The sequence below is a fragment of the Chlorocebus sabaeus genome, chromosome 27 (assembly GCF_047675955.1).
Source record: "Chlorocebus sabaeus isolate Y175 chromosome 27, mChlSab1.0.hap1, whole genome shotgun sequence".
NCBI lineage: Eukaryota > Metazoa > Chordata > Mammalia > Primates > Cercopithecidae > Chlorocebus > Chlorocebus sabaeus.
The window spans coordinates 8,707,808-8,722,005 of NC_132930.1; the positions used below are offsets into that span (position 1 = coordinate 8,707,808).

The following is a 14,198-nucleotide window of genomic DNA, read 5'->3' on the forward strand; positions in this document are numbered from 1 at the left end:
TTTTCCACAAAGTTCCTACTCATGACAAATATTTTCTGCGAAGTATCTACTGATGAAAAGGCTTTAAACATCTTATGTTTTCACAAGCTTTATAAATTTGTCCAACTAAGGCTTTTTCTGCTCTACACATATTTTTACCACCACCATCTAGGTAAGACATCTTAGCAGATTCCACATCAGGTTTACTGAATTAGTATTTTCACATCTTCTTTGAAAATATTCTCGTGTGGCTGGGCGCAGTGGCTCACACCTGTAATCCCAGCACTTGGAGAGGACGAGGTGGGAGGATCACAAGGTCAGGAGATTGAGACCATCCTGACTAACATGGTGAAACCCCGTCTCTACTAAAAATACAAAAAAAAAAATTAGCTGGGCATGGTGGCACATACCTGTAATCCCAGCTACTGGAGAGGCTGAGGCAGGAGAATTGCTTGAATCCAGGAGGCAGAGGTTGCAGTGAGCCGAGATCATGCCACTGCACTCCAGCCTGGCAACACAGCGAGACTCCGTCTCAAAAAAAAAAAAAAAAAAAAAAAAAAATTCTTGCCTGTGGTTGTTCCACACAGACTATTCACAAAGGGTAATTCTTCAGTCTCTTCAAACTCAGCACTCACTCCTCAAATAGTATTGGTACATAGGTCAACTTATCAGGAGCCAAGGAATATCATTCAAAATCATTTGCCTTGCTTTTTAATTGACTACTGATGTCTGTCCCCAGTGTCCTCAACTCTTGAAGCAACTAGTCTTGTCTAAAGACTACTGTACTGGATATATTTCTTCAGCTGCTCAAATTAAACAGGACTTAATTTACTTGCCATTAGAAAACTACTTTCTTTGATTGACTAATAAGCCACTCAGAAATCACAACTTTGGTTGCAGCCTCATTTTCATTTTCTATTTTTGTGAACAAATTCTGCTGTAATAGATTCCATCTTAAATTTTCTAGTTTTTCTATTACACTCCTGTGAATTAGGAATACTGTCATGATTGATTAATCTGGTAAAGTCAACATATATTATATTCTTTTAACTCAGCTATGGTGTCACTGCATAGTAGACACAGTACTTTGCCATTTAATTCAATAAAAAATAATCCATGCTTAACTGTGACTTAAAAGCACAACACTAGATGTCTACTTTTCTTACTCACCAGATAGGTATGCACTCAAATTAAAAAAAAAAAGAGGTCATGTACAAGGATACCTATGACATTTGAAATACTATTGAATTATAACTGTTACTGAATTATAGTATACTGAGCAGCAGTGTAAAGTGACAGGAGCACCACACGTGGTCTCTGTTGGAGCTACTCAACTCTGCTGTTGATATGCAAAGGCAGCCATAGACAATATGTAAATAAAAGATCATGGCTACATCCCAATAAAATTGTATTTGTGGACTCTGAAATTTAAATTTCATTTAATTTTCATCTGCCACAAAATATTGTTATTATTTTGCTTTTTTGTCAGTCATTAAAATATGAAAACCACTCTTGGCTTATAAACTATACATAAACAGGCGGTGGACCAGATTTGTTCATGGGCCATAGTTTGCCAACTCTGGCTACTGAAGACAGATTCCGTAACACCGCAAAAGTTATTTATTAAGAGCCAGGGACATAGGTTGTTGTAAGCTATCTAGGAAGCCATCCTCTATTAAAATTGATTACACTAAAATCCAAAACTATAAACAAAAAAACCCCACAGAGTTGACAGGCAATTTTAGAATCAGACTTGCTAGAAATAAACAATATGTGGACACTGACCCTGATGTAGAATGCCGAAGGAACCGTTATGCTCTCTTTGGTTAAAGGGAAAACCATGTTGGAAAAACTAAATTGCAATGCACTGTCAAGAAACCAAAAGAGAAGGTGAAAAAAAAAAAGGAACAAACTTAGGGCTTTCAACAGCCATGCAAGGCAAACTTTATTAACTTCTCAAACCCTAAGCAAGTGCAGTCCCTTTCTAATACTAATAAAAATCAGTGTCGTTGATAAGAAGTATGAACACTAAAAAATAAATTGTTCTATCAAATCAGAAAAGGGAATAGTAGCAATCATACTGTTCTGAGAAACCCTCACGATGCTCAATAAAATCTTAGTCATTTAACAGATAAAGTTGGCCTGATTATCAAAGAAAAATATGTATACATTTTTCATAAATACTAGCACATAGATCTCTACTTTAATCCTGACACATTACCATATATAAGTGCCCAAGAGTAAAAGAACTATATAACTGCACTGGCAATATCTAATTCCCCAATGGAATATGCCCTATCTGATTGTATCCCATATTAGCACCTATATTACCTATAAAGAAACTCAATGGAAACCATTAACTGAATAGTATATCAGAATTTCCAGGACTACCTGTCCCCGGTATGTATTTCTTCCACTGAAAGTAAATACTTCACTTCTGTTAATTTAAGTGGAGCTCTCTTTAGCGTATCTGTGGATAAAGATAGTCAGCTAGGCATGGTGGCACACACCTGTAGTCCTGGCTACTCAGGACGCTGAGGCAGGATGATCACTTGAGCCCAGGAATTCAAGGCTATAATTCACTATGATTGCACCTGAGAATAGCCACTGTATTCCAGCCTGGGCAACACAGTGAGACCCCATCTCTTTAAAAAAAAAAAAAAAAAAAAGATAATCAACAACTTTTTCTGACGCCAAAAATCCTTTAATACTAGGATTCACTGTCTCCTTCAAACTTTTGAAAATGCCAAACCAGTGATTTAAAAAACTTGGATTTTACAAGGAAAACTATACTTATTCAACATCTAGATGATTTAATAATATATATTCCAGGTCACAAGAATCTCAAATATACTCCTTATTCCTCCTGACTAGATTAGCTGAAAAGAGACATGCCATTTTCAATTTTGCCAAGAAAGGAATCATCAACAGAAGGTCAATCACTTTCTTTGTCAGAATTAAAGCTATTCGAGAACATCCTAGATCTTCAACTAAAGGGCAAATGAGAGGATTATTAAGACTGACAGCTTACTACCGGCAATGGATAGTTAACTTTTCTAAAACAGTTCAACCAACACCATCACATGAACTGACTAAAACAGACATCCTGACCTTTTAATATATACTGGAATATTTATAAATAAAATGATACAATGTCTGGACCTGGTTTCAAAGTAATCCAGTAGAATGAAGGTTAGTGAGAGGGATATACATTAAACAAGGCTGGCCATGTGTTGATAGCTGTAAAGCTAGATGATGGGCATTAAAAGGTTATTATACTTTTCTCTGCGCTTCTGAATATGTTTAAAATTTCCCTACTAAAAAGAGGCGAAACCAAATTTCAAGATAGACTGTTAGAAAATATTTAGAACAAATAAAACTAACATGGTTAGATTTTGGTTAAAATCCACCAAAAACTTATTTAAATCAATTTTAAAAGACACACAATCTAATAGAAAAGTGAACAAAACATATAAAAATTATTACAGAAGAACTAAGAAAAACCAATACACATAGAAGATAATCAACCTCAGTAGCAGTCAGAGATATTCAAAATTAAATGAGGTACCATCTATTGCCCATCAAATACACAAAAAAGTTAAAATCTTGTTAATATTCAGCATGGGCAAGGGTATGAAAAAATAGTCACACTCATACACTGTGATTGTAAATGTAAACTGGTACCATATTTCCTTCAGAGAGTAATTCTTTAGGATCTATCAAATTTTTAAATACCTATGCCATTTGATCCTAAAATTATACTACTAACACTCAATCCTATGTAAATATTCACAATTATCTAACATGTTAAAAAAATAAGAATATTTATTGATGTATTCTTTGTAACAGTGAAAAACTGAAGAACATAAATCTTGCTACATCCATACAATGGGGTACTATACAACTGTTGAAAAGAATGAGGTAGATTTCTATATGTAGACATGAAAAACGGTTATGATTACACCACTATCTATAAAGAGCAAGATGTACAACAATATGTATAGTATCATCCCATTTATGTCTTTGTTGCCCAGGGTGGTCTCAAACTCCTGGGCTCAAGTGATCCTCCCACCTCAGCCTCCTGAGTAGCTGGGATTACAGGCAAGTAGCTGGGACTACAGACATGTGCCACCACACCTAGCTCCTAAGAGTCTTACTTGCATATACATTTCAAACACCAAGTACAGCTTCTTGTTCATAGTGGGTACTGGATAAATACCTGCTGAATTAATTAATGTAGCTGAGTTAATAGAACTTTCTGTAAAAAAGCAATTGCTATGATGTGGCTCTGTGTCCACACCCAAGTCTCATCTCGAATTATAATAGCCATAATCACCATGTACTGAGGACACGACATGGTGGGAAGTGACTGGATCATGGGGACGGTCTCCCCCATACCGTTCTTGCAAAACTTAGTTCTCGAGATGTGATGGTTTTATAAGTGTTTGACAGTTCCTCTTACACATAAGCTGTCTCTCGCCTGACACCATGTTAAGACATGCCTGCTTCTCCTTGCGCCATGATTGTAAGCTGCCTGAGGCCTCTCCAGTTATGTGGAACTGTGAGTCAGTTAAATCTCCTTTGTTTATAAACTACCCAGTCTTGGGTAGTATCTTTGTAGCAGTGTGAAAACAGACTAATAGAGCAATTACTTCCTATTCTATCACTTTTATAACAAGTATAATCTTCAAATCAGATCATAAGTTCTGATAGTTATATGTCTTATAAAAATGATAAACTGTAGCTTCTCTTCCTCTCATCATCTTCAAAAAGTTATACAGGAGAAAACAAAAACACAGTTCTTGTTTTTGTGAAATAATTGAATCCCAAAACGGAAACTAGTATTTGCTGGAAGCAACAGAGCCTAGGCCAACAGGTATGCTAGCACTAGAGAGTTCTTACAGGCACAGTTCTCACCTACAAGTTACTTTTCAATTAACTTGACTTTAAATTGAATATACTTACTTTCTCTGTATTCTATTTCTGCTTCCTTACGCAATTTTTTCTCTCTGGCAAGAGCTTCAGGGCTTCCCCAAACTTCCAAAGATCTGTCATATACACATGGTCACCACAATGAATAATTTTAATGACCTTATTGACATCACATTTAAATCTAAATTCTCTAATGAGAATCTTACAACAAAGCATAAGGTGCTTTCAGAGAAACACAAAGAACTTAAGGAACTTTTTCAAATGAAATCTAAACAATTAAAGTAAATTCAACAGCAAATTTCTTACACATTATGACATATATTTAGTTAATGAGTACATATTAGTAACTCACAAATATACAAATTTGCAAATACAAAATATTGTTTTTAAAAAGTCATTTAAAGAATTCTGAATCTGTTTAAAATCTATTTTAGTAATCCAAAATTTGGCTTGCACTTTTATTCTGAAAGAACCATGTTCTTACTTTGCCTCCACATCTGATCTCAAGTATACAGTAAAAGACTCAGTATCTTCATGGGGACTTCGTCGTCTGATTTTTCGAAGTTGTTCTAGATCACTAGAGAAAGAAACATGTTGAATTCATTCAGACAAAGTGCATATAGTTTATATACTTAAAGAGGATTACTAAGGGCAGATAAAAGCAACAACACTGATCTCCATCTTAGAGGAATATAGATGTGAATGGCTTTTAAAGATCAGTTTAAAGATGACATTTTGTATACAAAAAATATTCCAGAGACAGTGAAAAAAAATTACTCTTGATGCTCAGTGTAGACACCACAATATAACATGTAGAGATTCAATTCCCTCACCAATGCTTACATTTTTATCTGCTATGGGCACACCACTGCCATCTCTAATATATGGGGAAAAAAGTGAAAAGTTAGGTAATGCATGGGGGCTCACTCCCAGCACTTTGGGAAGCCAAGGCAGGTGGATCACCTGAGGTCAGGAGTTCGAGATCAGCCTGCTCAACATGGTGAAACCCCGTCTCCACTAAAAAAAATACAAAAATTAGCTGGGTGTAGTGGTGCCTGCCTGTAGTCCCAGCTACTCAGGAGGCTGAGGCAGGAGAGTCACTTGAACCCGGGAAGCAGAGGTTACAGTGAGCCAAGATCATGCCACTGTACTTCAGCTTGGAGACAAAGCAAGACTCTGTCTCAAAAAAAAAAAAAAGTGAAAAATAGGCAAGGTGTGGTAGCTCACATCTGTAATCCCAGCACTTTGGGAGGCTGAGGTGGGTGGATCACTTGATGTCAGGAGTTCGAGACTACCCTGTGCAACCTGCAAAACCCCGTCTCTACAAAAAATACAAAAATTAGCCAGGCGTGGTGGCACACAGCCGTAGTCCCAGCTACTTGGGAGGCTGAGGTCAGAGAATCACTGGAGCCTAAGGAGGTAGAGGCTGCAGTGAGCCACAACTGTGCCACTGCACTCCAGCCTGGGCAGCAGAGTGAGACCCTGTCTCAAAAAAAAAAAGAAGAAAGAACATGGATTAGAATATCATCCCTCTACTTAAGAATTTAAGTTAAAAATTTACAGTCATTATTTGTTTATATGTAGATTAATACTAAGTGGTAATATCTATTCAGAGGTATGAAGTCAAAGAGTATATGTCAATTACATGTTATTTATTTTCCTTTCTCCTAAATTCTGAAAGGCTTATATATTCATCAAGTCACTGCTAAATAGTCATTCTATATTTAATCACGGATCTTCCTATAGAAATTTTGTAAAAGCAATGAAATAACCTATAAATAAAAAGTCTGTGACTATGTAATGTTATCAAGTTCTAGAAATTAAACCTAGATTTAAAAAACATCAATAGCCATCACATGTTAGTAAAAATGTAAGGATCAGCTTTCAAAAGATACATATTCTAGTTCTCCCTGTCACTGACTCACTTAAATGAGCTGGGTCAATCACTAACATATCATGTTCATCCTGGCCTACTAAAGTGGAGACAGCAATGCCTAATCCACTTAATTCACAAAATTTTTGTGAGAACTAAATCAATATTATAATTGGTTGTTGATGTAATAGTTATAGAAGTTAAAAATTATAGGAATACCTATTTCTTGATATATACCAAAGTGGCTGTGACAATGAGGAAGACTGAAAAAAAGATCATCTGATTTCTCTAACTGGCACACAAAGGAGGGAGAAAAGTTTAAATTTGCGACTAACATAATTTCAATAAATATAAACATGAGAAATTAATAACAACAGATATTGCAAAGTAGTAAAAATAATTTATACTCAACAGAAACACAGTTGGGAGCATGAATATAAATTTAACTCTAAATTAAGTACTCAACTCTGCTGGGCAAAAAACCAAGAGTCAAACATACAAATATGCAAATAATCTTACTGAGAATTCTGTCACATATTAATGACTTAAAATTTAACTCCTAAGATTCTTATGTGATGGAGAGGTTTTGAAGAATTTACCATTGTGGGTTTAAGAAACTAAGAAAGAGCCGGGCGCGGTGGCTCAAGCCTGTAATCCCAGCGCTTTGGGAGGCCGAGACGGGCGGATCACGAGGTCAGGAGATCAAGACCATCCTGGCTAACCCGGTGAAACCCCGTCTCTAGTAAAAAATACAAAAAAATAGCCAGGCGAGGTGGTAAGCGTCTGTAGTCCCAGCTACTCGGGAGGCTGAGGCAGGAGAATGGCGTAAACCCAGGAGGCGGAGCTTGCAGTGAGCCGAGATCCGGCCACTGCACTCCAGCCTGGGCGACAGAGCGAGACTCCGTCTCAAAAAAAAAAGAAACTAAGAAAGACTAGAACTGGTAATGCTGGGGCAGGATTCAGTTTAGTTTGCTAACAATTTTTAACATTTTTGACTGAATAAAAATATTTCTTCATTTTAAGGAGCCAGTAGCAAATGTTCCATATATGGATGGTAGCAGGTAACACACTCTAATAAAGGAAAAGTTATTTAGATTATTTAGATATGGCACACGGCTACATTTTTTTTTTAAATTACCTGGATTTGAGGCAGAACTCATTTATTGCTCTGACTCCAGTGATGAAATTATTCTGAGTGTACTTTGATCCATACTCCCTTTTCTTAAGGACTGCTTTAACTAAACAAAAAACAGGAAAACATAATAAATAGGCACATTGAAAATCACATGTGAAGATGAATATAGGCTGATATTTAAGAGGCTTCACGAATTAATGTCACAGAAAACTGATCTTTTTCACTGAATGACATCAGAGAAAAAATTATCCAAGTGCAGAATAGGATGAAATTGCACTTGTAGCCATCTAGCTTTTCTCTCTATAGATCATCTATAACCGACGCCAAAATGTCAACCTCTGCCTAATGAACACCTTGAATAGGTATTACTGGTCTGTCTAAATAATATTAGTATAATTTAAATTGCTTAGGGTCTAAATGAAAATGAACTGAAGTTTTGATTAAAAATTACAGAATATTGGGAGGCTGAGGCGGGTGGATCACTTGAGGTCAGGAGTTTGAGACCAGCCTGGCCAACATGGTGAAACCCTGTCTCTACTAAAAAAATACAAAAATTGGCCAGGTGTGGTGGTAGGTGCCTGTAATCCCAGCTTCTCAGGAGGCTAAGGCATGAGAATCACTTGAACTTGGAAGGCAGAGGTGGCAGTGAGCCAGATCATGCCACTGTACTCCAGCCTGGGCTACAAAGTCAGACTCTGTCCAAAAAAAAAAAAAAAAATTACAGAGTAGTTGAGTGCTTTTCAAATTGTGAGGTGAAATCAGCATTTCATACAAAGCAGAACTATAAAGTAATTAAAGACTACTACATATAAGTATTTTTTTGTGAAAACCTTTGTTTCATTTACATATACTAATTTATATGTATACTAGTTGCTAATTAGTGTTTCTTACGTGGGTTGCAGTCATAAAAGTTTAAAGCCACTAGACCATTTCACATAATGTAATACAACTAAAGAAAAGGATGGAATAATTTTATCAGTTAAAAATTACAAAAAAATTCATTACAGATTATAGGTTAAATATTGCCTTCTAATAAATTGTTTTCTATTGTCAAGTATCAAACTGCTCATAAAAAGGCCAGTGACACCAACACCAATACCAGTTTGGCATCAATTATAGTCTGTGAGTTAAAAATTACAGAACATTGGTCTATGTTAATAAATCATTATAAGGTGAGACTTTTGGTCATATGATAGAGATAAATAAGCAAATACCTTAAGTGCAAGAGCAAAATAACAAACTCATGTGTTCTATTTCAAATTGTCACCTCTTCACTTCATGTTCTATTCTCACATTTATTATTTCACAATTTTCTGTTCTACTTCCAAGTTGAAAGAGCAAATTCAGCCTAAGATTACCTATCACTACAGTAGGTAAAAAGACTCCTAAAATAATACATACTTACATTAAATGCACAAACATTGTGTAATAATATTTCAAAAATAAAGTTCAATAAAAAAATTAAAACCTTATCTGAAAAAATACATAAAGGAAATACAGATTTTTTTTTTTTTTCTGCATGAGTTTCAGGTCTCTAAACTGCCTTTTACATTTAAAAAAAGTTTTTTATTTTAAGTGTCTTCCAAATAGCTAAAAAATCCTGGCCCAGGTTATTAATGATGAAGATGAGGATGATAATGATAATCAAGGCTGCTATAACATTAGTTAATTGACCATCTACCATGTGTTAATCAAAGTTACCCTAGAAAAGAAGTCTCATTTTCAAGCACCACGTTATAGGGGAGAAAACTAAGCCTCAGAGAAGTCAAGTAAATTGCCCAAGGTCAGCCAGCTGGTAAGAACTGGAGCCACAAATTTAGTCCAGTTTTGTGTGATGCCAAAGCCACAGTGCTATTAATGATAGAGTTGCTGCCTCCATGAAACAGCTGCTTTGGAGATGAGAACCATAGCCTGTTACACAGAAAAGAGCTACAAACGGGAATTCCTTCAATTTCTCCCAGAAAAGAAAGTCAGACAAGAACTGCCAAACTCTACCTGGATTTGAATAAGCAGTAGCTGAAAGGTGTGGGCCTCTTGTTCTTTAACTGCATTACTCTTCTAAAAATGATAATGCAATTGATGATTCTTATTTGCCATTATTCCTTTCTTTGGGCTTTTGAAAAAATTTGTGACAAAAATGCAAAATAAATTTAATGGAAAATTACTTTAATATGTAAGAGAATAAATCCTTATGGTCAATCTATTTAAATAAAAGCAAAAATAAACTATACTCTTAGAATAATATAACTATAAAGAGCTCTACATAAACCAATGTTATATATTTAATTCAAAACATTTTTATAATAAAAAATAGGATAAAATATATTTACCTCTTACTTGGAGAGGTTCTTGCTTAAGTGGAGCTTTGAGTTCTGCGCCTATATCTTCTGCTGTAAAGTTTATTAAAACAAGTTTACACTGAACAACTGCTTTCACACAAATCTATAAACTTAATTAATATTAGCCAACGTAATATAACAATGCATCAAAACGACAATGTATCATAGACCACGCTGGATTCATCTTAAGAATGTAAGAGTAGTTAAACATTACAAAAGCTATTTATCTCATTAACAGATTAAAGAAGAGAAACTGTACAATCATTTCAGAAGCTAAAGAAAAAGCATTTAATACAATTCAACATCCATGCAAATCTCAAACGCTTTTAGAAAATTAGGACAAAAAGGAATTTCTTTAAAGGGTAAAACAAACCTACAACAAACATTGCCTTTAATGGTGAACGTTTAAATGCATTTTTAAATTAAGGAACAAAAGAATACGCAGTTCTTCCATTTAAAACTGTACAGAGATATCATTCAATGAATAATCAAGTGGGACTGGGACAACTCTACAACCCTACACCCACAAAGAACACATTAAATAAGAAAAATGTGCATCTACCTCCCACCATAAATAAAAAACAATTACAGGTAGATTAATTAATTATTTAAATGTTAAGGTATTTACATGCCTCATAGTAGACAATATAGAAAACTTTTATGGAACAGAAAGATTTCTTAAACAAGATATAAACAACACAAGAAAAACTGGATAAATTTCTGCTAAATTAAAACTCAGAAAAACTGTTTATCAAATAATCCCATAAAAAACAGAGAAAAAAGAAAGGCCTCAAACTGAGAGAAGATATTTCCAACAAATAGAATCAACAAAAGTAATCAAGAATATTTAAATAAGTCCTCTAGATCAAGAAAATGACAATCCATTAGAAAAAAACAGGAAGGATAATCTTGCAGAGAAAAGGATATACAAATAACCAATAAACATTTGAAAAAATGTCTGCCTCATCATTAATAGAGTCCAAATGAAATCACAAGATGCTATTTTATAACCACCAGATCAAGAAAAAGGAAAATATGACAATACCTAATATTGGCAAGGGTATGGCACAATGAAAACGCATACACTGCTGGTGGAAATATAAACGGGCACAATACCTTGGTAAACAGGTAGGCATTATCTACTATAGTTGAACACAAGCATAAATTATGACCCAGCAATTCTTCTAGGTCAATATACTTGGGTTCAAGGAACTCTTGCACGAGGGCACAAGGACAGAGGTACTTGAGTGTTCAGAGTACTGCCCATTAGCAAGAGAACAGATAGATAGATAGACAGACAGATAGATAGATAGATATAGACAGACAGACAGATAGATAGAACATGTTATATTCACACAACATTTCATACAGCAGTGAATAATAACAAACATAATAATGGCCATCTTTCTCTGAGCTTTTACTGTGTGCTAAGTACTACTCTAAGCATGTATCAACTCATTTAACTTATACAACATCCCTGAACAGTATGTGCTATAATTATCTCCAAGAAAATTAATGAACCAGACACACACACCAATAGGATAAATCTTAGCAACTAAATTTAATGAAAGAAGTAAATCACAAAAGAACACATACAATAAGCTATCACAATGAAGTTCACAAACAAGCAAAAGTAAACAATCAGGGCTATATACAAATGTACGAAGCTATTTCCTTTTTTTTCACATGGATACATAGGACAAATGGAGATGTGAGGATGTGATCAAGACAGTGAAGTTCTTAGCTTGAGTAGTAAATTCCAAGGTTTGATTTTATGTTTTTTAACTTATATATGCATTATAATATCCTTTTGTATGTATCAAATACATTGTAAAAATCTCACCCTTAAAACATTTTCCATTATATTTATATCCTCATTCAATAATATTTCAGAGTTTATGAAGAATGGCTACATTTACTAAGTATTTAACATGTGCCATGTACTGTCCTATGCACTTTACAAATTATTTCATTTAATTGTCCCAAAATTGCTCTGAGTGAAAATACTATTATCTTCATCTTATGAGGAAACTGAGACACAGAGATTATTATAACTTCCCCCAAAGTCACAGAGCCAGTTTTCCTTATTATGAGGAAACTGGGGCATGGAAAGGTTTTGTAAATTCTCCCAAAGTCACACAGCTAGTATTTTAAACATGGAGGTACAGTTATTTTGATTACTCTATACTCTTCACCACTTTCCTGTATTGCCTGTGTTTAGAACAATATTTAATTTTATGTGTAGGTATTTGTGTATTTTTCTAGGGGGTAAAAAAGGAGTAGATAATGGATTACCAACATGGAGATCACTGGAACCTCCTGAAAACAGCAGTTTCTGGACAAGAATGGGAATGGACACAGTAGTTGAGGAGAAAATAGGAGATTAAATGGAAGCAGTATTTGGACTTTCAGCAGGAGCTGAAAAAGAGAATGATTCAAGGAAAGGTTGACTGCATTTTACATAGAGATGGGAATGATGCAGTAACCATGATGAAAACATAAAGTAGGCTAACGGGATAATCCCAAAAGCAAAGTCCTTGAGCAGATGAGATAGTAGGGGACCCAGAATATAAGTCTCTGAAAACATGGAATGAAACAGAAATTAACTAATTACACATATTTAGATTATGAGTTCATTTAAATGATACGGAACACCACTAAGTCTGACTACTTAACTGTGGTACATTTGTATTTCTGCCATCTTATTGTTTACAGTTTACCATCTTGTTTTCTTTGCTTTTATTTTTATTTCGCTTTTCCTGCCATCTCTTAGATTGAAAAAGTTTTCTGTATTGTCCTCCCAATTGCTATTTAGAATTTCCAAGACTATAAAAAAAAAACTTTTTATTATTAATTTTTTGGGGTTTTGGTTACATTTGCTTTTATATTTTAATTTTTTTATTTCTAATTTTTATGGGTACACAGTAGATTTATACATTTATAGGGTACATGAGGTATTTTGAAACAGGCATACAAAGTGTAATAATCACATCAGGGTAAAGGGGGCATCGATCATCTCAAATATTTATCCTTTGTGTTACAAACAACCCAGTTATACTCTTTTTTGTTTTTAAATGTACAATAAATTATTGCTGACTGCAGTCACCCTGTTGTGCTATCAAATACTAGATCTTATTCATTCTATCTAACTGCAGTTTTGTACCCATTAACCATCCTCACTCTCCACCTCCCACTATTCTTCCCAGTCCCTAGTTACCATCATTCTACTCTCTCTCTCTCTCCATGAATTTACTTGTTTTAATTTTAGCTCCACAAATAAGTGAGAACATGCCCTTTTCCTTTCTGTGCCTGCCTTATTTCACTTAAGGTAACAACCTCCAGTTCCATCCGTATTGCTGCAAATGACAGGATCTCATTCTTTTTCATGCCTAAATAATACTCCATTGTATACATAGACTACATTTTCCTTATCCATTCATTTGCTGATGGACACTTAGTTTGCTTCCAAATCTTGGCTATTGTGAACAGTGCTGCAATAAACATGGGAATGCAGATAGCTCTTCTGATATGCCGATTTCTTTTTTTTTTTTTTTTTTTTGAAAGGGAGTCTCACTCTGTCACCAGGCTGGAGTGCAGTGGCACAATCTCAGCTCACTGCAACCTCCACCTCCTGGGTTCAAGCGATTCTCCTGCCTCAGCCTCCTGAGTAGGTGGGACTACAGGCATGTGCCACCACACCCAGCTAATTTTTTTGTATGATTTCCTTTCTTTTAGGAATATACCTAGTAGTGGAATTGCTGGTAGTTCTATTTTTGGTTTTTTGAGGGTCCTCCAAATTGTTCTTCATAGTAGCTGTACTAATTTACATTCCCACCAACAATGTACAAGGGTTCCCTTTTCTCCACTTCCTCACCAGCATTTGTTATTGCCTGTCTTTTGGATAAAAGCCCTTTGAACCAGAGTGAGATGATATCTCATT

The 14,198-nt window shown here is 35.0% G+C and overlaps 1 protein-coding gene across 2 annotated transcripts in view; it reads right to left on the bottom strand.

Annotated features, from left to right (window-relative positions):
- The window catches only part of SLC30A9 (solute carrier family 30 member 9), a 109,113-nt gene that overhangs the window by 70,037 nt on the left and 24,878 nt on the right, over window positions 1–14,198 (bottom strand). For both annotated transcript variants that reach the window (XM_008017529.3, XM_038008588.2), the window contains exons 3-6: window positions 10,250–10,309; window positions 7,923–8,022; window positions 5,396–5,488; window positions 4,945–5,027 (exon numbers count right to left, since the gene is read on the bottom strand). In XM_008017529.3, coding sequence (XP_008015720.1) covers window positions 4,945–5,027; window positions 5,396–5,488; window positions 7,923–8,022; window positions 10,250–10,309 — 336 coding nt within the window. The remainder of the gene's footprint in view (window positions 1–4,944; window positions 5,028–5,395; window positions 5,489–7,922; window positions 8,023–10,249; window positions 10,310–14,198) is intronic.